General features: G+C 34.8%; 2 protein-coding genes across 2 annotated transcripts in view; one reads left to right on the forward strand and one right to left on the reverse strand.

The window, feature by feature from the left end:
- Nucleotides 1–26,667, reverse strand: part of LOC102738489 (protein SCAF11) — a 534,109-nt gene that overhangs the window by 407,923 nt on the left and 99,519 nt on the right. The gene's annotated exons all lie outside the window — the stretch shown is intronic.
- The window catches only part of ARID2 (AT-rich interaction domain 2), a 158,317-nt gene that overhangs the window by 120,406 nt on the left and 11,244 nt on the right, over nucleotides 1–26,667 (forward strand). The window contains exons 16-20 of the mRNA XM_006738699.3: nucleotides 8,007–8,155; nucleotides 21,973–22,111; nucleotides 22,205–22,290; nucleotides 24,606–24,729; nucleotides 24,817–24,908. Coding sequence (XP_006738762.1) covers nucleotides 8,007–8,155; nucleotides 21,973–22,111; nucleotides 22,205–22,290; nucleotides 24,606–24,729; nucleotides 24,817–24,908 — 590 coding nt within the window. The remainder of the gene's footprint in view (nucleotides 1–8,006; nucleotides 8,156–21,972; nucleotides 22,112–22,204; nucleotides 22,291–24,605; nucleotides 24,730–24,816; nucleotides 24,909–26,667) is intronic.

The raw sequence follows: 26,667 nt of genomic DNA on the forward strand, positions 1-26,667 counted from the left end.
ACTCGGACTCCCACGCTCCTATTTTTCGGTGTTTTTTGTCATATTAAACAATCGTCTCAATTGTTAACTTTAGCACATGGTTTAAAGAATCTTTTAAATTTTGTTATAGACCCAAATTAGTAATTTTTAGACCCAAGATAGAGGAGCACTTGCTAATCTGACATCTTTTGGAGAATTTTTTAATTGTAAGTTAGTCTCCTTTGGTCTCCTTTGGGGGGCTGGGGGTGGTGCGGGATATACTAAGAGCACTTCAGAACGGAGGTTCTGTATTTGATTTTGACACGACTGTGTTTTTGTGGCTCTTTTCACCATTCTTTTGTAAAAAAGATGAATCCCATAAGTACTTTATCAGGTATTTTCTTGTTATATTTTTATATTGACTTAGTTGCCTTTATTCTTTAAAAAGTATTATAATTTCAATTTCTTTCAGCTGTTCTGATATTCTTGCTTTTGTGTTTCTTACTCCTTTGCCCTACTGTCATGTTTCTGTTATCCCCTCTTTAATAGTCTATCCAATCTCTGTTGTACCCTGTAGTAAATAAAAGTGTTTTCTAGGACTAGTGCTACTGAATTGAGGGTTCATTCTGCCTGTAAAGATTTTCAGGTCAATCTTGTGTGCTGTTTCCACTGAAACTAGGGGTTTGCTTAACAGTTGTCTTTAACCTAATTTCCTGGATGACTTTTCCTTCATTCTCTTTCCTAAGTACTACATAGCCAGAGCCTTCTGTGACTATTGCCAACTCTGCTGGCACTCTTCTGACTTGGGCTTCTTCTCTGCGCTTTTGGTGTTTACAGCAGATCTATGGCCATTGTTGGCAATAGTACCAAATCTGGGGGTGGAGGGAGGAGCAAAATGAAAGATGAAAGAACAAAGAATCCCTTGCTTCAGAACAGTTCATCCACTGATGTGCATCTTTTTTCATGTGAGTGGATAAAACTGGACAGTGCTGTCGGGGGGCATAAGGAGATTTTAATTCATACATTAGTACTGTATTGCTTGGATTTATTTTTATTGCAAGGTACCTAAATACATTGAGTATTCTTTAGTTGATGTGTACATGGCAATAATTAGGACTGAGTTTTAGCGAAGAACACTTAAGGCAATTTTACTCAGACAAACTGCTACAAGTTGAATTTTTCATTGATTAAACACAGTAAAAATTTTTTAAAGTAGTGCAGTGTCTGGCATATAGTAAGCGTTCAGTAAAGCTGATTTTTATGTATTTTTTTCCTATATTTATAATTTCTCAGTTCATCTTGATTATGTTCCTGACTGTTTTTTCCTCTCAGATTCTCCTATAATCCTAAATAGTTATAGACTAAGCCAAATGAGAGAAAAACTCCGTTTCTGTGGAATTATCAACCCTCATTTTTTTGTGCGTCCTTAATTTTCCAGTGTGATTATATTCAATAATGATACTTAAGAACCAACAATACTTGTTAAGACTAGGACCTGTGTTAGGAACTTGGTACTAAAGCATTTTCTCATTTAATCCTTAAAATAACTCTGTGAAGTAAAAATTGTTATTACTGTTTTAGAGATGAGGCTCCAAGCTACAGAATAACTCGCCCAAGGTCACCAACTAATGTGAAGTGGTTCCAGGACTGAACCACTTGGGTGTGTGTCTGAAACAAAGATTCATTCTCTTAACCCATTTCTCCACTATTTTACAAGATTTCATTGAAAAGTTCTAGAAAGCCCTTTTATATATAACATACTGATTATTTGAACTATTATATTACAGAATGTGAGTAGCATTAAATTATAATTTTAGGACATGAATGCTAAAACTTTTTTCTTTACACATTGGACATATATGTATCTCATTCAAGCCATAAAATTATTACATTTTATTCCTAATATGAAAAATGTGTTTTTTAATATATATTGTCCCGAAGAATATAGTCCATTAAAAATGGCTACATTCTTTATTTTTAAAATTAGTGTTTGGTTGGCATGTAGAAATTTAAAACTTTGCAAGGAAAAAAGAGATAGCATGCATGTGTCTATGAGAGAGAGAATTAAAAACTGGGATTCTTACGTGTAACACTTAGCAGGGTGACTGCTACATAGTTAGGCACTCAGTAATAGTACAGCAGTATTTTACCTTCATATATGGGAATAAAGTACTTATAAAGGCTAAAAAAGATCAACTGTTCAAGATGGGATCATAAATTTCCTTTTGAAGGGTCAGCTGTTGGCCTTCTTAAGAGCCTACCAATAGAAAACCATTTCCATTGTTGCCCAGATTCTTCGGGTTTCTTTTATATAGACCTTGGTTTAACATCATTTTATTCACTATTTGAATTGGTGCTTTGAAGGGGTAGATGAAATAGAGGATTTTAAATGTGATTTTTCAGCCAAACCTTATTATTTCTACCATTTCAAGGGGTCTAGGGATGTTAAGGAGGCACCTGGACCCCAAGGAGGGACTTTCAGACTTGCAGAATGTTCAGGGCTGGAAAGACTGCAGGGAAATGTCCCTGCTGAGAATGGCCAACAGGTAATCCTTCCTACTACCATTGAACATGTTATTTCATGTTTCTTTTCTCAATTTTGTTTCCTTTCACTCCCATTAATCAGCTATATTAATTTCATTACAGAAAAAAAAAATTAACAGAAAAGGAGACAGATCTATGAAAGCAAATGATATAACCACAGTTTTTGTGTTTAAGTAGTATTTAGCTGGGTGGTACGTATAAGTACATACAAAATAAATTGTACCTATTTCAAGGCAAACTTCTTTATTTGTAGCTGCTTATTTTCAATCTGTCGTATTTGCAAGCCATAGGATATCTGTTCATGAATTGGTATCTTCTGGAGGCATAAAACTAGATTGGCACATAAAAAATAAAAATGAATAAAAAAAAATAATTATAAATATTTACCTAAAGATTTGCCTTTTTCAGGAGCATGTAAAACACATGTTGAACAGAACAGAACAATAGCTGTTAATCCCATGATCTGAAGACATGCTAAATTCTTGTATATAAAAATAGTTTACTTAAGGATGTATTTGTTTAAGGTGTTTTATATGTGCCTTTCCTCAGTTCCGTGTCCTTCACATAGGAATCATTGCTGATATGGTTCTATGTGACACTCAATTTTGGTACCTTCCTGGTCCCTTCCTTTCTTTGATAAAGAGCTTGAAGTTAATCAACCCATCAGAAAGCAGATCTGTAGCCTCAAGGGGGCAGCATTTAGTCATAGCCAAGATCATTTTAGCAAGAGCCACAGGAATTATTTCAATATTTTCTTAAGAGTACTACTGCTTAGATTTGTAGAGTAGCACATTGTAAAAACTAAGAAAGGCATTACCACTAAACATAATTTTTTGTTTGCATTTCAGTGTGTCCTTATAAGCCAGTCTTGGTATGTATTGATTATCGAGGTTTATACTTCATAAGAGTAAAAAACTTGCTAGTTTAAGAACATGAGGGAATGTTAGAGCAGAAAGAATCTTAGATATTATCTTGGGCTCATTTTTAAGAATTGAAGTTACTTTCCCACACTCACAAAGATCTCTTTTCCAGTGATTTCTATAATTGCCTTAATTCTGTTCTTAAAAGATCTGTACATTTAGACTAAGTGTGATCACTTTTACGTCACCTTTAGAGTAAATCAAATTTTTGTTCCCTACGACGTCTTCAGAGTATCTCTCCTTAGTTGCCTATGTTTTAGAATATACTTTCTCAGTTTCTTCAGTTAGATCTTAGGTGTCAGGGTGTCTGGTTTATTCATCATCCTATTTATCTCAGTGAGTTCCATTTTATAAGTGGCTTTCAAAATGTAGCTAGAATTGAACACAGTGTTTCATTACTACCTAGTAAAGAATTTTGAGACTAGACTATGAATTTGTATCTTCTAACGCAGATTGAAGTGTTTAAATTTTCATCTTTCTAAGGTTTTTAAAGTTTAGTATTAAGAACGTAAGGGTTTAAGAGCCTCAAATCCCAAGTCTTAGATCAGAAAATATTATCACTCTAGGGGCGCTTGGGTGGCTCATTCGGTTAAGCATCCGACTCTTCGATTTCAGCTCAGGTCATGATCTCGGGGCTCTGTGCTCAGCGAGGAGTCTGCTTGAGGATTCTTTCCCTTCTGCCCCTCCCTCTGCTTGTGTGGTTTCTCTCTCTCTCAAATAAATAAATCTTAAAAAAATATTATCACTGTAATCTAGAATTTTTAGCCATAATTTACTCTTGAAAAGATGACAGAGGAAAGCATACTCTTGAAAAGATGATAGAAGAAAGCAAAGTTAAAATTTCTTTTTTTAACAAAAAGAGCATTAATAAAACTGCTGCATTAACTTTTTTAGTTAATTTTACATTGCAGAATAAATCACATAGTTGTTTTGCATCTTTTGTGTAATTTTACTTTCTGGTCACTCACTGCTGGATTTGTGGCTTTGATTTGGAAAAAAAAAAAAAAAACCTGTAATATAAAAAAAATAGCTCTTCCTCAATAGAGTGGATGAGAATATTCCTCAAGAGGGATCATTCCAAAAACTTTGACTTTGAAACCTTTTACATTTACATTTGAGTTAGGGTTATGGCTAATGATCTAGCAATTCATAGTCAATAATAAGGTTAAGAAAAAGTAAACCTACACATCCTAAAAGAAATATATTTTGCACTATCATGTAAAGACCTAATTCTTTTTACTAATTAATTTTTATTTATGTATGTATTTATTTATTGGGGGGAGGGGAAGAGGGAGAGTGAGTTTTTTGAGCAGACTCCGAACTGAGTGCAGAGCCCATTGCGAAGCTGGAGCTCACGACCCTGAGATCATGACTTGAGCCAAAATCAAGAGTAGGATGCTTAACTGACTGAGCCACACAGGCGCCCCAGGAATATGTAATTTTTTAATAACAAGAGGAAACCTAAAAATATTAACCCCTGCGGTCAAAGGATATATGACTCTTGGAATTTCTCATTTGGTATGTTCTATTAAGTACTTTAATTCTTGGGGCACCTGGGTGGCTGAGTTGGTTAAGTGTCTGCTTTTGGCTCAGGTCATGATCCCAGGGTCCTGGGATCGAGCCCCACTGTGGGCTCCCTGCTCAGCAGGGAGCCTGCTTCTCCCTCTCCCACTCCTTCTCCCCACCCCCTGCTCCTGCTCTCTCTCTCTCTCTCAAATAAATAAATAAAATCTTTTTTTAAAAAAGTACTTTAATTCTTTTTGTTTCAGTGATATATTTTGACCTATTGAATTCTTTTTGTCATTTGTTTACTTTTTATTGTAAAAATTTCCCCAACATATACAAAAGTAGAGCTAATAAGTCTTCATGTATCTATCACCTAGCTTAAAATATTATTACCATTTTGCCTTTTTAGTTTCATCTGTTCTTCACCACTATCATTTTTTTTTTCTTGGAGTACTTTAAAACAAATATCAAACATTATTGCATTTTGCCAATAATAATTCAGAATCCGTTTCTCTAATAGTTGAGTACTTTTAACTATTTAGATCTCTCTCTCCAATACCAAATCACATCCAACAGAAATAGTAATGTGTTTAATATTATCTGACACCCAGTTCATTATTCTCTAGTTGTCGTTTATTTTTTTTGTTAAGATTTTATTTATTTTTGACACAGAGCACAAACAGGGGAAGCAGCAGGCAAAGGGAGAGGGAGAAGAAGGCTCCCCGCTCAGCAGGGAGCCCCATGTGGGACTCGATGCCAAGACCCTGGGATCATGACCTGAGCCGAAGGCAGACGTTCAACCATCTGAGCCACCCAGGCGCCCCTCTAGTTGTCTTTTAAAAACAACATGGTTTTTTTTTTTTTTTAAACAACTCGTTTGAATTAAGATCCACAAGTTTTTTATATGTTGCATTTGGTTAATGCGTCTTTATTCATTCTTAATTTAATAGCTTAGATTAATTTCAGTCATCCTTGCCACATCCCTCATTCACATTTGGGGTCAAAATACCTTGTGATTCCTTGTTACATTTTCTGTGTGACACCAAATAAGAGTTCCACAATGGAAAAAAAAGATAGGATAAAGATTTGTTAGCACTTATGAAAATAAAAATAAGCTTAATGTACAAATACATGACAAGATATTCAATAAAATACCTAATTTGAACAGTAATAGTATAGGGAACCAAAAGGTTCAATCTGATGGAATTTGATGCTTCTGGCAGATTTACCCTTTAATTAAAATTCTGGGATATTTGTAACTTGTTACTCTCTTAATATTTGTATTTGGCTGAAATGGATCCTCTTGGTTACTCCCTCTTATTAGCATTTCCTGGATTTTTATTGAATATTTTCATTTCAGGGAAGCAATTTAAGTAATTCTTTTGATAGACTTAATTCTAATGTTACCTTCCATTCCTTTGTCTCTGATCCTCTTTTTTTTTTTCTGTGTGCTTTCTCAGCATCAGTTTTTATGGCTTTAAGAATTCCCAGGTGAACGATTGTCAGATACGTGTTTCCAGCATTAACTTCTATTAATAGACATTTGTAGTTGGTGATCTGTCAGTGTCCCCAAAGCAAACTCATTATCTTTCCTCCAAAGTATGGTTTCCCTTCTCTATTTGGACTTCTAGCGTAATAATAATAATAGTAACTGTTGCCATTTGTTGAGAATCTAGAACTAGGCTCTTCGTCTGTAGTTTCTCTAGTCTCTTCCCACCATTCCTTACCCTAGATTTCATTACTTAACAGTTTATAGATGAGGTAACTGAAGATCACCCAGGTTAAACAGATTGCCCAGGGTCACATAACTAGTTTAAAGAGCAAATTGAAAGTTTGAGTACTGATGTGTCAAGCTAGAAAGTCCACATCGTATCCATGACACCTGTTTTTCATGCATGCATATGCATGTATATGTTTTCTCACTGACCATATTGAAAAATCTTAAGAGCGGGACCCTGTTATGGAAACAACTTCAATCACATCCCAAAAGTAGATTTTTTTTTTCTTAGAGCTTGGAACTCCAAAGTTCTTATGACTTCACATTTCTAAACTTTTTTTCAGCATTTTATTCTCCTTTTTTTCATTTTTATGCTCTAGCCTTACTGTGTTTTGTCTTTTTCCTACTTTTTATGGCTTTTAATCTGACGTTTGCAGCAACCAATATTACCTTATAAGTGAACAAGTATATTTAATATTTTCCAGAGTTTAAATTTATTGCCATTAAACAGTGCTTTGAAAATGGTGTGCTACCATTTCTATATGAAAAATTCAATATTATTTTTCCCTTTGTGATACATTTTTTTAATGAATAAAATCTGAGTTAAGGTTCAAAGAAAATATTTCGCCTCAAATTCTTTTAAGCTTTATTATAATTACGTATTTTTCAGAGAGAAAGGGATGGAATACAGAAGAAGAAAACATAGCTTATATTTAAAAGACTTATGTGTACAATTAGGATTTTTACTTGTATTGTCCATCAAAAGCTGTAACTGAACAACTTTAAAGACTAAAGTTAAAATGGCTTACTCTGAAATAATTTTTACAACATTCTGCTTACGGTTACTTCATTTTTAACATCAGAGATTTTCTTTGCTTTTTGCTATGATTGTTTTATGTTGTAGTCATTAAAAAATCTAAAAGGAAAAATATGCTAAGAAATAATAATTTGCAGTTGATTTGTTCTTGTGCAGAATGTACGTAAGTAAATCAAATGGGTGCATTTATAGTAGATTTATTCCTCATTTTAATCTATAATTGTGTTTCTGCCTAATTTTATTAATCTAAAAATTCTTAATTCTAAATAATGTATATCCTGTAACAGTAACAATGTGATCTTGCCTTTGTGGTTCAGATGAAATAAAAGAACCCGACTTCCTAATTATCTTTATAAAAATAATTATCTTTTTTAAAGAATTTTTAAAAAATGATCATTAACTACAAATGTAAATTTTATGTTAGAAGTGCATAACTATCAATGTAATCATATAATCGTCATTATAATCATTTTATGCCTATACTATAAAATACGAATGTCTTTCAGTGTCACCTCACAAACTACGTGGTTGTGTTTTTTCACAGAACACTCCTCTGACGCCTTCACCAGCTGTGCAAGTGCAGAGCCAGCCTAACACTTCCCAGCCTTCTCCATTCAGTGCATCTAGTCAGCAAGGGGATCCAGTGAGAAAACCTGGACACAACTTCATGTGTCTGTGGCAGTCTTGTAAAAAGTAAATGGCAATTTTATTTGATACACATAAATGCTCTTTGTTCTGGAATGCTTTTATATTTACATTTCTGTCATCTATACTTTCATGAAAATTTTCTTTTGAAACCACTGAAGTCTTTTAGCAAAAATACTTCCTGTTAAGAGGGATGTTTATGTAGGTCCAGTGGCACCTAAGCTAAGAAATTTATATAAATGGTAGAAAGAGCTTCATTGCCTAATGGTAGGTTATTGGGGAATGTGTTTCAGTATTAGCTTTTAACAAAAGAAAATCAGCTAAGCATTTGATTTCATATTTGACTATGAAAAGAGATAGGTTTTTTAAAGTGACTTGATGTTGGTGGCAGCTATTGAATTTCTGTATTGTAGCAACTTAAAGATAATCTTTTAGGAAGACTGATTAGTCTTAAATTTGAGTTTGGGTTGGACACCCCATGAAAATTATTTTTAAAGCCATATCATCTTACAATTTAATAACTAAGATGAACAATGAGTAGAATTGAACTTCCTAAAATAGGGCTTTCTTACACTTGCAAAATACTTGCGAATAATGTTGGTTAAATAAAATAGTTCTTTTAACAGAGCTCAGCCAAGACCCTTTGCTTTGTCACTTTTTTAGAGGTATAGGATTAAGGCACTTGTCTTAATAGACATAATACCCTTCACTTTATGGATATCAAATTTCCATTTCACTTTAACTGATAGACGAAATTACCATATTCTTTTAAAAATTGTATTTGCTATTCATAATTTTTATGATATACTACATACTTTACGGTAAACTTCATATACAGGTTTGTTGTGGGATTGTGGCTATCACTGTAGCTTAGGGATTATTAATAGTATGCACAATTTCTTTGGACAGTGTTCATCAAACTTTAAATCTCAACCCAGTAGTGGTGTCATGAAATCATTTTGTCAGATCTCTACTTGTGGGTTTTTGCTGGTTTTGTTTTGTTCCCAATAAAAAAAAAATGAACAAAATATATCAGATTCCATCATGGTAGTAAAGGTAACTATTGTTTCCAGTTTCATATGTATATAATATAGGCAGGTGTGTACTAGATGATAGTGTAAAATCTGTTTGTCAAAAGGTAGTTTACAAGTCCGTGCTTTCGGTGGTCTCCGATTATTTCTTTGATTTGTTTATTTTGACCATCTTGTTTTGTTTATGTTGTAAGTTAATTTGAAACTATTTTCACCATCGTCAACTGTATTCTTTACTTTTTTCAGATTTCGTTTTTGTCTTTCCATGTAAATGGAAGCTGATGGAGTAGGTAGTCAGCTAATACTGTTTGTTGACTAAAAAGTTTGAGAATAGCTGCTTTAGATGAAGCGCTTATAGTATTTCAAGAAAAAAAGTTGCTGGAAGAGTTAATGAGCCTAAATGCACAACACGATTTCCCGTCTTGCTACAAAATTTGATCTGTGCCTCCTCTTTGGAAGTCTTTTTTGAATAAGACTCAGCAAGGCTTCCCAGAGCTTGTCATTTTTTAAAGCCATTTTTAGATGCTACAATTTTAATTCAGTTTGATTCTGCAAATATTTACCAAGTACCCTCTAGGAGGGTGTATGTGCTTGGAGTTAGAAATAAAAAAGAGGGACGCCTGGGTGGCTCAGTTGGTTAAGCGACTGCCTTTGGCTCAGGTCATGATCCTGGAGTCCCAGGATCGAGTCCCGCATCGGGCTCCCTGCTCAGCGGGGAGCCTGCTTCGCCCTCTGACCCTCCCCCCCCTCATGTGCTCTCTCTCTCTCAAATAAATAAATAAAATCTTAAAAAAAAAATAAAAAAGATCATTCTCAGCTTTTAAAGAAGCACATCCAAAAACAAATTTATGGTATAAATAAGTGCTATAAAAAGAGAGTTGGCAGCATAGCGGACAGTTAATGCAGTGCTGGGATGGTTAGAAAAGTTTCAGTACAGGAGCACCTCGGTGGCTCAGTCTGTTAAGCGGTGGACTCGGTTGTGATCTCGTGGTCATTCGATCAGAGTTGTGGATCAGGCTTGCGCTCAGCGCAGAGTCTGCTTCAGATTCTCTCTCCCTTTACTCTTCTCACAATTATTTCAGTTTTATGAAGAGCATTTTAAAAGTGGCATTGTGGGGGCGCCTGGGTGGCTCAGTCGTTAAGCGTCTGCCTTCGGCTCAGGTCATGATCCCAGGGTCCTGGGATCGAGCCCCGCATCGGGCTCCCTGGTCAGCGGGAAGCCTGCTTCTCCCTCTTCCACTCCCCCTGCTTGTATTCCCTCTCTCGCTGTGTCTCTCTCTGTCAAATAAATAAATAAAATCTTTAAAAAAAAAAAAAGTGGCATTGTGTACTTCCATCAGGAGATATGTAATATCTTGTCTCTTTTTTTGTGATGTCAACAGCCATTGAGGGTCATCACCTAAATCCATCATTCAATTAAGAGTTGTAAAATGTAAATGTTCCCCTCTTACCAACTCTTTTTTTTTTTTTTTAAAGATTTCATTTATTTACTTGAGAGAGAGAATGAGATAGAGAGAGAGAGCATGAGAGTGGGGAGGGTCAGAGGGAGAAGCAGACTCCCCGCCGAGCAGGGAGCCCGATGCGGGACTCAATCCCGGGACTCCAGGATCATGACCTGAGCTGAAGGCAGTCGCTTAACCAACTGAGCCACCCAGGCGCCCCCCTCTTACCAACTCTTTGATTTCTCTGAGAAATAGTAAGTTCCTAAAGAAAAGGCTAGATAGGTTATTTATGATAGCTCTCATTTACCAATTTTCAAAATATTGCATTATTTACTTGTATTCTTCAAAGGTGTCCCATGAAGTTTGGATTGTTCGTTTTTGTTTTTAGTATCATTATAAATGAACTTACGAATTTAAAAATATTTGAGGTATTTTAGTCCATTGCAATTATTATTTCTTGATGTTCATATTGTCCTGTCTTTAGCCAGTAAAGGCCTATTCATGCTGGTTCCCAGCTCCTTTGGTTGATCTTAATATAAGTGATCTTAATAGGTCTTTGACAGTTTCCTTGTTCTCTGTTAGACAAAATGTTCCTGCCACATACATGGAATCAAATTTGTCCAAGGAGGTCTTTTAATGGGAAATGGTATTTAGTCTAGGTTCCAGGGAGTATCCATTGCTTTTGAGTTGGCTATTATTCTAGACGTTTTAGTGGACAGACTAGAAAAACTAATGGTTTTTATTTCATGCTTAGAAAGATCTCCGCTCTTAGATCACATAATACACATTTTGTTGCCCTCCACTACTTTAATTTTTTAACTTTTTTATCCATCTGTAATTTAGTTTCATGTATAAAGTGAAGTATGAATCTAGCTTTATTGTTTTCCAAATGGCTAACATATTGGTGTTTATCTTTCCTTGGGTGTTTGAATTTCCACACTTGTTATATATTAAATTCCTGTATGCTTTGTCTATTTCTGAATTACTTGTTACTCCACTGGTCTCTGTCCTTATTATACCATCACTTTTTTTTTTTTCAAATATTTTATTTATTTATTTGAGAGAGAGCACAAGCGACAGGGAGGGGAAAAGGGAGAGGAAGAAGCAGACTCCTGGCTGAGCAGGGAGCCTGATGCAGGACTCGATTCCAGGACCCCAGGATCATGATCTGAGTCAAAGGCAGCCGCTTAACTGACTGAGCCACCCAGGTGCCCCTATACCATCACTTTAAATTTTAATGTTGGATATGGCAAGATCCCCCTCCTAATTTTTCTTTTTCAGGGTGTTTCTCAATTTTTTTCAAGCATTTATAACAGGCACTATGCTAGATTTTGAAATTAGAGTGATTTATAAATTGGACTTGGTACATGTACAGATACTTATCCTTTCAAATGAACTTTAGAATGTTTCTAGAGATCCCAAAAAAAGCATGTTGGCATTTTCATTGTAATTGCTTTTTTTTTTTTAAGATTCTTTTTTTAATTTATTTGTCAGAGAGAGAGAGCACAAGCAGGGGAAGCAGCAGGCAGAGGGAGAAGCAAGGAGCCCAATAAGGGACTCGATCCCAGGACCCTGGGATCATGACCTGAGCTGAAGGCAGACACTTAACCAACTAAGCCACCCAGGCGTCCCTTTTGAGGATTTTTACATCTGTGTTCACGAGAGCTACTGGTCTATAGTTGTTCTGTCTTTGTATGGTTTTGGTATTAGGGTAATGCTGGTCTTATGTAATGAATCAGGAAATGTACTCTCCTATTTTCTGGTAGGGACTATAGAGAATTGGTATCATTTCTTCCTTAAATGTTTGGGGGAATTCACCAGGGAAACCATAAATCCAGTTCAGTTTCTTTCAATAGTTATGAGCTTATTCAGATTATTCTTCTTGCGTGAGTTTTAGCAGATTGTGTCTTTTAGAGAAATCCATTCATTTTGTAAATTACCAAATTTGTGGCATAGAGTTATTTATAACATTTATTATCCTTTTAATGTTCATGGGCTCATTAGCAATGAAAGAAGCTTTTATTTCTGATATTAGTAATTTGTGTCGTTTCTCATTCTTTCTCTTGGTTAAGCTAGCTAGAGGTTTATCTATTTTATTGATCTTCTCAAACAACTAGTTTTGGTTTCGTTGATTTTTCTCTGTTGATTTCCTGTTGTTATTTCATTGATTTCTACTTTAATTTTTATTTTTTTTTCTTCTGCTTGCTTTAAATTCATATTGTTCCTTTTCTAGATTTCTAAGGTGGAAGCTTAGATTATTGATTTTTAGATCTTTTCTAATCGATACATTTCATGCTATAACTTTCCCTGTATGTACTGCCTTAGCTGTATCCCTCAAATTTGGTAAGTTGTAATTTCATTATCACTTAGTTCAAAATATTTTAGAAGTGCGTTGTTTAATTTCCAAGTATTTGGGGATAGTCCACCTATCTTTTTGTTAGTTATTTTTAGTTTAATTACATTGTAGTCTGAGAACATACTTTATGTGACTTCTGTTCTTTTAAATTTGTTAAGGTGCGTTTTATGTCCCAAAATGCAGTCTACCTTGGTGAATGTTCCACAAGAGTGTGAGAAGAATGTTTTTTTCTGTTGTTGAAGTGTTATATAAATGTCAGTTAGATCCAATTGATTGATGGTGCTGCTTAGTTCAAATACATCTTACTGATTTTCTGCCTGCTAGATCTGTCAATCACTGATAGAGTTGTGCTAAGTTTCCAAGTATAATTAGTGGATTTTTCTATTTCTTCTTGCAGTTCTATCAGATTTTGCTCATATTTTGATGCTTTGTGTTAGGAGTGCAGACCTTAAGAATTGTATGTCTTTGTGAAGAGTTGGACCTCCTTACCATTATGTAATGTCCCTCTTCATTTCTGATAGTAACCGTACTCTAAAGTCTGCTTTGTCTGACATTAGTATAGTTACTCCAGCTTTCTTTTGATTACTGTTAGTGTGGTATATCTTTCACCATCCTTTTATTTTTGGGGTGGAGGGAGTATAAAATGGATTTTAATGTTCAAATTAATATTATTAGTCCCCAGCTTTCAACTTTGAATATGATTTTCTCTTCTTCTCCCTAGGTTTTCCTCATAAAAGTCAGTCCTTTTGCTAACTGCCTTTAAAAAAATTTTTTAATTGGAGTGTAGTTGGCATACAATATTACACTGTTTCAGGCATACAACATAGCCACTTGACAGTTATATACATTATATAACATTCACTATGCTAAGTTTAGTTACCATGTGTTATCATACAAAGTTATTACAATATTATTGACTATACTCCCTGTGCTGTACTTTTCATCCCCGTGACTTGTTTATTTTAGAACTGGAAGTTTGTACCTTTTAATCCCCTTCACCTATTTTGCTCATCTCCCAACCACCTCCATCACTTTACTTTTAATCTGTGTTTTTATATCTAACCACATATAGTTGGGTTTCGTTTTGTTTATCTGCTCTGCCAGTCTCTTTATTAATTAATGTTTAGATCTTTCACATTTAAAATGATTATTGATACAGTTGCATTAATATTTATCATATTTATAAATGTTTTCTATTCATTTCACTTGTGTTTTGTATCTTTTGTCTTCACATGTTTTACTTTCTTTGGTTTTAGCTGAGTAATTTATGATTCCATTTGTTCCTCTTAGCATATCAATTATACTTCTTTTAAAAACTTTCTAGGGTTGTTCTAGAGTTTGAAATATATATATATATATATATTTTTTTAAGATTTTATTTTTTTTACCCAAAACCAAAAGGTTATATACCATGAGACAAATTTGCCAAATCACGTTGAAGTCCTTTTTAGAGTTATTTAAAATATTTGGGAATAGAATTTACTAAGGTGAAAATCTAGCCTGCAGTTTACTAATAAACTTTATTTATTCCTTAGAAATTGTGCACAGAATAAGAAAATTATGTACCAGTGCTAACTTCTTAAACCTACTATGCTTTCAGAATTTGCCAGCATTAAAAATAAGGAAAAATTTATAGCATCATAGATACTGTGTATAAAAGTATACTTCAGTTTTTACCTAGGCATAAACTTATGCATATTATCTAAGTAAACAATCATTTGTTATAGTAGAGTAGGAAAAAAGGTCTTTAGACATACCTGGTTTCAAACCCCAGCTCTTGCCACCACATAGTTGTATGCTCTGGAAAGTTACTTGTTTGAAAGCTTGTCTTCCTTAGCAGTAAAGTGGGGATAGTTTTACCTTTAACAAAGAGCCATCATAGAAATCAAATAAGATGATGTTTGTAAATATACCAAATACAGAGTAAGTAATGAGCAAAGAGAAGTTCAGGTAGGGAGGTAAACTTTCTGCTGTGAGTAGCTTTGTCAGGAACAGTGTGAAGTGATATACTGCCATATCTTTCAAGGAGTCTGGGTGAGTATCCAGTCTCAAATTCATCTGTATGCTATATCTGTCTCACTAAAAACAGACAAATACACACATCATCATTCATTTTTATTTTATCTCAAAGCTTATTTTAGTTAATTAAGTATGACATATTTATTGAAATGCCTAAATTGTGCATATGTACTTCTCTACTGCTTTCAGATGCAACTAAAATTTTGGTGGAGGGTACAGATTTTGAAAACATATTTATTTAAGCAAGGTCCCCGAGAATATATTTCCTACTTTGCTGTGTAAAATATGTGACTGCTTCACCGACCAGTAGGTTAGTAGCAGCTGGAGCTAGAGGATCAAAAGCAAAAACAGAAGTCCTTTCCTCTAGTAACTATTATTACTACTACTAATATTATTTATATTATAATATTATCAATATTATTATTAGAAGGAAAGGAAATAGAGCCAAAGACATTTGGTTTTGTCTATCTTCCCTCCGAACTCCCTTCTTATGTTTGAGATATTTCCCATCATTTGAGTCTTACTAGAAGGCAGGACATATCTCTCTCTACAAAAGCCAAAACAAAAGAAAAAGGCCAAATACTTGCTTACTCCCCAATTACCTTCAGCAGCTGAGCCAGTCAATCAGTTGCTCTTGCTTGTGGCTTTGAATCTGGACTGACGATGGCAGGCAGGGCTGTAGCAGCCACAGTATGTCGTTTTGGAAGGGCACCAGTACTGGTTGGGGCTGTCCAGTTTGCACTTGTAATTTTTAGTCCTGTGTAAAGGCAATAAATTAATTTCTTTTAATAATGAAGTTACTGTCTTTTTGTTTTGTTTTTCCGTTTTGGACTTGTACAATTAGATATGTAATAAAATTGGGTAAGTCTGCCAGCATCAGTGTTGGCTTGGGCTTTTCCCCCCAGATTTTATCAGCTTGTTACTAAATCTCATTTGAATATAAAATAATGCATACCTCTGGGATTTCTTCAGCCAGAGAATGTTATCTGTGTAAAGCAATTAAATGTCAAGGGTTGAAGTAAAAGTTAATTGTTCTAAATTAACAATATAACTGTTTTAAAAGCTGTTTTTGCAGGTTTTTGATATATAGTACTATCATTTAGGTGCATTTATTAACATTTAAATGCACATCTTATTTTTAAACTAGCATTTTCCTGTTAAAAAATACATATCCCATGTGTTTTAAGTCAAATTAAATGTTTTTGCAGCAGGAGGGCTATTAAGAGGGACATGGAATCCTTTTTGGTCATTAAAGAAAAACAGCCTGCCAAGAACTTAAATAACTAAGAAAACTTTAAATGAAACTATCTGAACTAAAGTGCCATTTTCTTCAGCCCTTTTATTTATGTTTTAAAAACAAAGGAAACAATCATAGCTTTATAGCCGCAGATGTTTGTTTCTAAATTGTTCTTTTAAATATGGTGAATTATTAAAATATCATAATATGTATTATTAATATATATATAACCTGCATAGATTGCAGGCTTTTACATAATAAAATCTTTAAGGTAGTAGGAAAAGTGCTTTATTTACTTCATTTATTTATGTGTTTATGATGCCAAAGAAATTGATTGACCATAGGAAAAGTGATAGTAATAATCATTGTATAATTAACACCAATAAAGTAATGCTTATTGGCTTTATTTTCAAGGGGAAAGTGTTGTAGCCTTAAGCAGATGCTTAGGGTAACTAGAATCCACAAACTTGCACCTAGTAACCTTATGCACATAATTTGTTCAGTTGAAACAAACAGCTGAAAGAAAAAAGAATTTGGTAAGGGGATTTAAATAAAGGAATAAAAGCTAATCCTGAGCTTTAGCTGCAACTACTTATATAAAGAGCAGGGGACTAGCCATTATAAATTGTATTGATGATATAATTGAAAATAATATGTTCCTTTGAAAGATGGCCAATGATGGAGAAAAAATTGTCAGATACAGTTACTGTAATAAATGTATTAAATATTGGTTAAATTTATCATTGCTTTGCCAGATATTGTAAATCTAGTTCCTATCTTTTGTGACAGTAATGAGATCAAAGGAAAAGTGTTGTTTCTGTTGTTTTTAGTTGGAGTAGCATGTATGTTGCTATACTTAAGTATAGGCTTCAGTAGAAAGGAAAAGATAGAAGATGCAAAGGAGGAGGTAATTTACGAAGGTATGTAACAGATTCCAGAATATAAGTGAAAGAATTCACCCTGGAAATAGTGACTACTTCCGGCCAAGATCCAAGAGTAGGGGGAACTATGAATAATGACAGAAAATTTAATACAGAGAAAAAGGAAGTTAGGGCAGCTCTAATAGAATAAACTTAAATTTTTTCAGGAATAAGCCTTTTTTTTTTTTTCAGACGCATAACAATAAGGCAGTATCCCTAAATTTACAAACTCACACTCTATAGGGGAAGACAAACTCTGAAACAATCAGATTGAAGTTTAATGTTTAACAAAAGGTTGTAAAGTTTGGAGCAGTTTTGTGGGGAATGTTTTCAGGAGCAGAAATTAATAAAATAAGCTGTAATGATGAGAATCCCTTGATAATCGGGAGCATTAACTTGGAGGTAGACTGCTGAGCAAGGCTTGGTAAGTTTGGAATAGTTGTGGGAAAAGTCTCCGGGTAGGTGATGAGTAGGACAGACCAGGTGAAAAGACAGAGATTACTAGTGCCACCGCTATGACTGGTGTTACTACTACTACTGATCATGGTAGTAGCTCTCAGTTATCGTTGGCCTGATATTTGCCAAATGACTTTACACGTATCATTAAATTTAAGCCTCACAATCACCCTGAAAGGTAGATTACCAGTAAGTAAAATGAGTTTCAGAAATGTTACTTGTCCGGTGCTTCCACCTGTGGTTGTGCACATCAGCAGCTGGAGGGGAGGCGTGTGCCATTCACATTGGACATGTCAGAGATTGTATATTTATTACAATGTTTTTTCAGCAGATAACAGTAAAGTATCTTAGTGAAGGGCATTCTTTTAATTGCACCATATAGCCTTACTGTGGCAGCAGTATATCAAATTTTATGAGTAACAGTCCCAGTTTTGTGTAAACACACACACACTCACACACACAGGGTGGGGGGGGCGCGCAGCTTAAAGGAAATACACGAAAATGTTAACAGTCTGGGTCACAGGGAATTTTTATTTTCATTTAGATACTCTTGAATTTTTCTGGTTTCTTTAAATGAACATGTTTGTTATTTTGGGTGGCAGGGGTAGGTTATTGATGGAAAGGTAGTAGTAATAAGGAAAATAGTTCTAGACATACTAGTATACAGTAGTGGCATCCCACCTCTTCTCTTCCCCTATCCCATTCCAGAAAAATCAATAACATTCTGCAAACTCAGTATCTGTTTTGCATTGGAATTGCATTTAAGCTTTAAAAATCCAGATACTCCATTTAAGGTATTTGGAAACTATTTTCTACTCTTATATGATCATTACAACCAGCTCCATTCATAGTTATACTAGACCTTGTACTATCACCAGTCAATGAATGGTTTGTATGACTTGAGTAGTTAGACAAATAGTAAACAGACTCAGAGGGGAAAGGTAGTAGATAAGAGGGAAATAATAGACTCTGTGCTGGGCTGGTAAAGTGATGAACACTTAAAAATCCCTGTGATCGGGGCGCTGGGTTGGCTCAGTCGTTAAGCGTCTGCCTTCGGCTCAGGTCATGATCCCAGAGTCCCTGGAGTCCTGGGATTGAGCCCCATAGCAGGCTCCCTGCTCAGCGGAAAGCCTGCTTCTCCCTCTCCCGCTCCCCCTGCTTGTGTTTCTTCTCTCATTTCTCTCTCTCTCGTATAAATAAATAAAATCTTTAAAAAAAAAAAAAGTATATTCTAAAAAAAATCCCTGTGATCTTAAAACTGTGCATATATACAGTTTCATATATTTAGTAATTTGATTTATTTTTATTTTTTTAATTTTTTTTTAAAGATTTTATTTATTTATTTGAGAGAGAGAATGAGATAGAGAAAGAGAGCATGAGAGGGGGGAGGGTCAGAGAGCGAAGCAGGCTCCCCGCTGAGCAGGGAGCCCGATGCGGGACTCGATCCCGGGACTCCAGGATCATGACCTGAGCTGAAGGCAGTGGCTTAACCAACTGAGCCACCCAGGTGCCCTTTAGTAATTTGATTTAAGGAAACACTAATTTCATCCCTTTTTCTTGTGACTGGTAAATTCATCAATTTTGTGTGTTGTAAATAAACTTGATTCATTTAACATACTGTGGAATATTTTAGAATTCAGGTATCATTTTGACTAGTGACTAGTAGTAGTACATTTGGATTTTGGTGTGTGCGTGTGCAAACAGCTTTACCTTTCAATTAATAATTTATAATATTTAGGTAAGATATTAAAAACACAATAAGAAATGCCCCCTTGTGACAGTTATTAGAGCTCCAGTCATATTTATGTCATACTAATGAAATAGCATTATTTGTACTGAAAATTAAGAGATTCCAAAACTAAAAATGTACTTAACTAATTTTAATTACACAATAAGCTCTTCTTTTTCTTACATCCCCGTGACTTATTTTATAACTAGAAGTTTATATCTTTTGTCCCCTTTACTCCTTTGTCCACCCACCATCCCCCACCTGACAACCACCAGTCTCTTCTCTTTATCTATGAGCTTAGTTTGTTTTTTTGTAGATTTCATGTATAAGTGAGATTATATGGTATTTGTCTTTCTCTGACTTACTTCACTTGGCATAATACCCTCTAGGTCCATCCATGATGTTGCAAATGGCAAGATTTTATTCTTTTTTATGGCTGAGTAATATTCCATTGAACACAACTTTTTTATCCATTCATCTATCAGTGGACATTAGGTTGCTTCCATGTCTTGGCTTTTGTGAATAAGGCTGCAGTTAATATAGGGGGTATATATCTTTTCTAATTAGTGCTTTCATTTTCTTCAGATAAATACCCAAACGTATAATTACTGGATCATATGGTAGTTCTATTTTTAATTTCCTGAGGAACTTCCATACTGTTCTTCTCCACAGTGGCTATACCAGTTTGCATTCCCACCAACAGTGCATGAATGTTCCCTTTTCTCTGCATCTTCACCAACACTTGTCAGTTTCTTGTCTTTTTTTTTTTTTAATATACTAACCATTCTGACAGGTGTGAGATGATATCTTATTGTGGTTTTGATTTGCATTTCCCTGATGATGAGTGGTGTTGAGCATCTTTTCATGTATCTGTTGCCCATCTGTATGTCTTCTTTGGAAAAAATATTCAGATTCTCTGCCCTTTTTTAATTGGGTTGCTTATTTTTTGCTATTGAGTTGCATGAGTTCTTTATATATTTCAGATATTGATCCCATATTAGATACATGATTTGCAAATACTTTCTCCCATTCAAGAGGTTGCTTTTTCCTTTTGTTGTGCGGAAGCTTTTAGTTTGATATAGTCTCACTTGTTTATTTTTGCTTTTTGTTTCCTTTGCTTTCAAATCAAATTAAAAAAAATCATTGCTAAGATTGAAAGCGAAGAGCTTACCACCTGTTTTCTCCTGGGAGTTTTACAGTTTCAGGTCCTACATTCAAGTCTTTCCTCTATTTTGAGTTAATTTTTGTGTATGGTGTAAGATAGTTGTTCAGTTTCATTCTTTTGCATGTGTCTGTCCAGTTTCCCCAAAACTATTTATTGAAGAGACTGTCCTTTCCCTTTTCCCCATCATATATTCCTGGCTCCTCTGTTATAAATTAATCAATCATATATGTGTGGGTTTATGTCTGGGCTCTATACTGTTCCACTGATCTGTATGTATCTGTCTTTATGCCAATACCATACAGTTTTAATTACTGGAGCTTTGTAATATAATTTGAAATCAGGCAGCATGATGCCTCCAGGTTTGTTGTTCTTAAGATTCTTTGGCTATTCTGAATCTTCTGCGTTTCCATATAAACTTTAAGATTGTTCTTTCTCTCCAAAAAATGCCATTAGAATTTTGATAGGGTGTGTATTGAATCTGTAGATTGCTTTGGGAAGTTTGGACATTGTAACAATATGAATTTTTCCAAGCCATGACAGCTTCACAATAAATCTTTTGTATATATTTGTATAAGTGAATATGAATGGTATAATGATTTCTGACATTGTCTTTTATAATTCAATATTCAATTACTCTTGATTAAAATTTATTTTAAAATTTCTATCATATATACTGCACATCAACAACTGGCTTAAATATAGACATACTTTTATAACATCCATAAAAACTCAAGTCCTAAGAGAGCTCTGCCATAAACTTTAAGGATATTGATTATGCAAATATTTGAGTTGCTAATTAATAATTGAAACTTTTTGCTGTCTGGAATCCAGTATTCTCTTTCATTGCCATATATTCTAATTAAGAAGGGAAAATAGTATCTGACTTTCTTTAGGTTGTGTCCTTGGCCACGTACCCACTCAGACATTTGTACATTGTTAAGCCGCCAGGTGTGTGAATGAGTAGGGTATGATGTTAGGGAAAGGGCTGTGGCTTCTTAAACATGGACAAATAATGTGAATTCAACTAAAAAGCCAGACTTAACCAAAATTTGTAACATTTAGATTGTTGGATCTAATATGCTAGAATTTATTATATGTAATATGAGGTCTAGTAAATGTTTAAGCAGCTTCTAAAAGTATAAGAGAATATGGTATTTGTTTGTAAAAAAGTTTTCTATTGTGTTTTAAAATGACGTATTATTTACTTTCAAGAGATTCTTAGCTGACTTTCACTGAAGGTAGGGAATTGAGAATGAAACATAATAAACTTAAAAGAAATTACCAAAAGTCTTCAGTATAGTTGAATGATTTGATTTAGAAATATAAACAAATTTTTAAAATAATTTCAAAATATTCCTGGAAATAAAATGAATGTGAGATTTGCCTACACTGTTACGTGTAGTATTTTTGTATATTGATCTGGGGCTTTTGTATTAGGAGAGCAAGTGTTCTGATTTAAAGAATATATGCAAATCTGCCAGAAAATTTCTACTACTTTTATTTTTTGTAGATGGTTTCAGACACCCTCACAGGTTTTCTACCATGCAGCAACTGAACACGGAGGCAAAGATGTATATCCAGGGCAGTGTCTTTGGGAAGGTTGTGAGCCTTTTCAGCGACAGAGGTTTTCTTTTATTACCCACTTACAGGTATACACTTCCTTCATACTATTTGGTCAGTAACTCACCTGGTTGCATTAAAGATCTTGATGCATATTCTTTTACTTCCTCTTTCTCAAAAAGGATAAGCACTGTTCAAAAGATGCCCTGCTTGCAGGATTAAAACAAGATGAACCAGGACAAGCAGGAAGTCAAAAATCTTCTACCAAGTAAGGACCATGAGTTTACTTCCCGTTGCACATACAAAAAGAAAAGTCAGGAAACTAGGCAAAACATAATACCAGTGAAAGACAGCGTAACATATTGGGAGACCGAGACCTAGATTCCAGTTGAGCTCTACCATTAACCAGCTATGTGACCCTGTTCAAACTGCTTAAATTCTCCAAGCATAACTTTTCATTCTGGCTAGAACACATAGTCTGTTAGAACTTTGTAGCTGTAATATTTTGATTCTAATTTGTAGACAAGTCATTAGAAGTAATGACAGATGATATTTGAGAAATGCTTTGTAAACTGGAAATGTGTATATGGTTCTTTGTCCTTTGAGAGAGTAATTGAGTATGTATTTGATAATGGCAAAGAGATTTCTTCCTACAGCTACTCCTCTGAGGACAGGCCAGGGTGTCATGTGAGAATTGTATACATATTACATTTACTGTATGGTTATTCATTTACCTGTTATTTCATGAGCCACATACTTGTAAGGCATAGTCAAGTTCTAGTTGGGTGTAGATTCCTGTAAGAGCCTTATTAGATTTGCACAGTTTTTATCTCCTATTCTGTTTCTAACTGAGACCTTTAGTTGTAGATTCTGTAACCTAAATAATATGCTTAACTCTCAAAATGTGAAGAGATATTAAAAAAAAAAAGTGAAGAGATATTAATTTGTCACCATTATTGAGATAGAGTTGTGTACTTGGCATTGTGCCAGAGATACAGAAGTCTAAGAACAAGATCTAGTCTATAACTTCACAGAACTGAAATTCTAGAAGAAGAACTAGAAGTATGGGAACACAAGCTGCTTACACACTGCATTCATACCATTACTATTTAATGAGCATCTACTATGTGCTAGGCACTAAAGTATGGTATGAGGTATTTGTGACCAAGGTACGTTTTGCTGTTCAGTGTCTAGAGATCAAATGAGAGATATAAGTAATTCTTACTATCTAGTATAATCACTACTAAAATGAGGACATGCTCAAGACACTGTGAGGGCCCATGCCAACCAATGTAGGAGACCAGGGAAGGCTTTCTGATAGAAAGTGCATCCAGACTGAGACTCCAAGAATGAGGAGTGATTAGCCGAGAGTCTCATTAGCCATAGTCATGAGTTTGGATTGTACCCTAAAGGCAGGGAAAGTCATTTTCCTGCCAAATGTATTTTTCTATAATTTTCACTGTACTTAATTTGTATATATTATGTAGTGTATAAGAATATGTTGGAGTGTATTTGGTTTTGCTTAAATTTGGAGGAAAAGATATTTGGGATCTCAATTGCAATCAAATAAAAAATCTTTGTCACTTATACCTAACATCCAATAACAGTTGTATCTATATATAGATAATCGTATCTGTAGACGTATATCTAGATATGGATGTGAAGTGGTTTACAATTTTAAGATTGCTTTACATTCAGAATTAGTTTACTTATATTTAAAAGTGCCAGAAATTGCCCCATGTTACAGACGCGAAACCTGGAGCACAGAGGGGCAAGTGGTAATTTTCGAAGTCACAAAGGTAGTTAGAGTGTCAGAAATAGACTGCATTTCCTCATGTGCGAGTCATTGCTCTTCCCACCATTGCCTCATGAGAATGCAATGGATATTGATGCAGTTTTTCTCCTTGACCAAGGAAATCTAGCATAGTTTGAATCTTTTATATAAAATCTGTCTCTGCACTCCCTCCATTCTGTATCTTTCATAAAGGACAGTAGAAATATACTGAAAGGATTGATTGATATTGTCAAATAATGATGAAAAATAAGATGATGTAACAAAGTAATAGTTTGAAATACAGTGGTTAGCATAATTTCTTGTTACTATCATGTTAGGTTATCTTTTCCTGGATGACCTATCCCTGTATCAACACATTCTTAGGTAATACTATTTTACTCTCAGATATTGTTTAGCAAAACTAACTTGCAACTGAAATTGTAGACTATTTTCTTCTTTGGTAAAATCTTCACATTACATTCAAAGATGTGAACTCCACAGCTTTGATACCATGTTGTATTGATTTTGATTGCATGTTTACTGGCACAGTAACTTTAAAAGATGGAGTACACTAGAACAGCTGTTGTTTGCTTTAAAATTGTTAGATTGGAAAATAAAAGACTGGAAACTTCACCCTGATACTAAGAGCCCCTTTGGCTGGGCTGACACAAAGTAAACATTAATGCTGGGTCATGGGAGCTTTTTATTTATTGCAAAGTAACCACCCTAGGGGCTGGCAGGTTGGTCATCCTTGTCAGTCTTTCTGTAGCATCATGTTAACAATCTCTCTCACTCTCTCCTCAATTTAGGCAGCCTGCTGTAGGGGGCACAAGCTCAACTCCTAGAGCACAGAAGGCCATTGTGAATCATCCCAGTGCTGCCCTGATGGCTCTTAGGAGAGGATCAAGAAACCTTGTCTTTCGAGATTTTACAGTAAGCAAGCCTTGAAAGCCTTATCTGTAAAGGTGTGAGCACTGTATGATTTAGATCTTTATTCTTTTCTTTTCCTTTCTTTTTAAGGATGAAAAAGAGGGACCAATAACTAAACACATCCGACTAACAGCTGCCTTAATATTAAAAAATATTGGTAAATATTCAGAATGTGGTCGCAGGTGAGTAATCTATTTTCCATAGCCAGAGTGAATTTAGATTATCTTACTTTTACATGTAAATCAATAAGATTAGATATCTGTGTTTTTATTCACTGTTTTTTCTCATCAATTTTGTGAATATGTCCAAAAGCTTATGCCAAGGTCAGGCCATCATAATCTCTTAAAAGCCAAAAAAGTAGAAGTTAAAACAACCAAAAGGTGATTTTTTAATTTGTTTTATTAGGTTAATTTTCTTGCTGACCATAGAATTTAGAGCAAAAAGTAGATCTACTAAAGAGAAACCTTAGAAGTTTCTGGGGGACGGGAGGAGGAATGAATTGGAAAATGAATGTGTATCATATGAATCGTGTGGAATTAGGATGGAATTTAGTTTGGTGATTGGCATTTTCATGAAGCCATCAAAGTCATAGATATTGCTAAGATTCACTATAATGCTCTCAAGTTTAAAACTGACTTTCTGGGCTCCAGGGTGGCTCACTTGGTTAAGTGTCCAACTCTTGATCTCAGCTCAGGTCTTGATCTCAGAGTCAGGAGTTCAGGCCCCACGTTGGGCTCCAAAACAACCAAACATACTTTTTAATGGATTTAATCAAGCAAGAGAAACTCAGGATTTTATACATCTGTAGAAAGTAGAAACTATAACTCTAATCCTGAGAGAGCAAATGTGGAAAGTCCTGTTGATGCCTTTTGAACTTTGTCTCCCTTGGAGCTTGTCTCTAATTTTCTAGTATTCCTTCTACATCTTCAACGGACTCATTTTAGGCTCTTTTGTCGAGAAGTTGTCCTTGGAGACATCCTGCCTTCTGGCTAGTGACTTTCTCTCTGTGTTTCGCTCCTTGGACATATTAATAGTCCCGTCTCCTAGATGTATCCTCCATCTACCTTACTTCTCCTCCCCCACTCCCAGTTGTACCTTGCCTTATTAGTTCTTTTACGTTTCTTGCAGTAACTTTCCAGCTGAATTTTCCCACCATGAAAACGGTGGACCAACAAAAGAAAGAAAAAAAAGCAATGATTTTGAGTATATCAAACTTCTGTAAATTAAAGATGAATAAAACTTAAAACTGAAGTTTAAAAAACAGTATTTGCAATGCAAAAGTTACTGTATTTAGTGTATCCAGTGTTCTCACAGGTGATTAAGAAAAATTCTTAACATTCAAATAGAAAAATAAGCAACGTTTTTCAGAAAGAAAGAAGTATGAAGGTTTAGTCACTATACAAGAACACCAGCATCTTCCTTTTTCATTCATAACATGGTTTCTTACTACCTTTCTCACTGTATTTTCCTCTCCACCTTCCTTGTGCTTCATAGTTTACATTGTAGTTTCAGCCCAAATAAGCCACATACAGATTCCTAATCAAGTTAGACTCTTTCAGGTCATACTTTTGTACCTTTGGTTCCAGTGTTCGTACTATTCTCCCTGCCTAGCATGCCCTTTTCCCTGGGGTGCTGGCCTGCTGAATATCTGGAAACCCTTTGTGACTCAGCTCACATAGTAGCTTTTGTGTGCTGCCTGCTATGCTGTGTTCCCCTTCCCCATCGAGTTCATTCTTCTGTATTTTTGTAACCTGTCTTGTAACATTTTTTTTGGAAGTTCTCAGTATTTTATTATTTTTCTAAATTTAAATTCAAGTTAGTTAACATATAGTGTAGTATTGGTTTCAGGAGTAGAATTTAGTGATTCATCACTTATGTTTATAACACCCAGTGCTCATCCCAACAAGTACTACCCTCCTTAAGACCCATCACCCATTTAGC

This window comes from Leptonychotes weddellii, chromosome 5, assembly GCF_054177405.1.
Source record: "Leptonychotes weddellii isolate Sample4059 chromosome 5, ASM5417740v2, whole genome shotgun sequence".
Taxonomy (NCBI): Eukaryota; Metazoa; Chordata; class Mammalia; order Carnivora; family Phocidae; genus Leptonychotes; species Leptonychotes weddellii.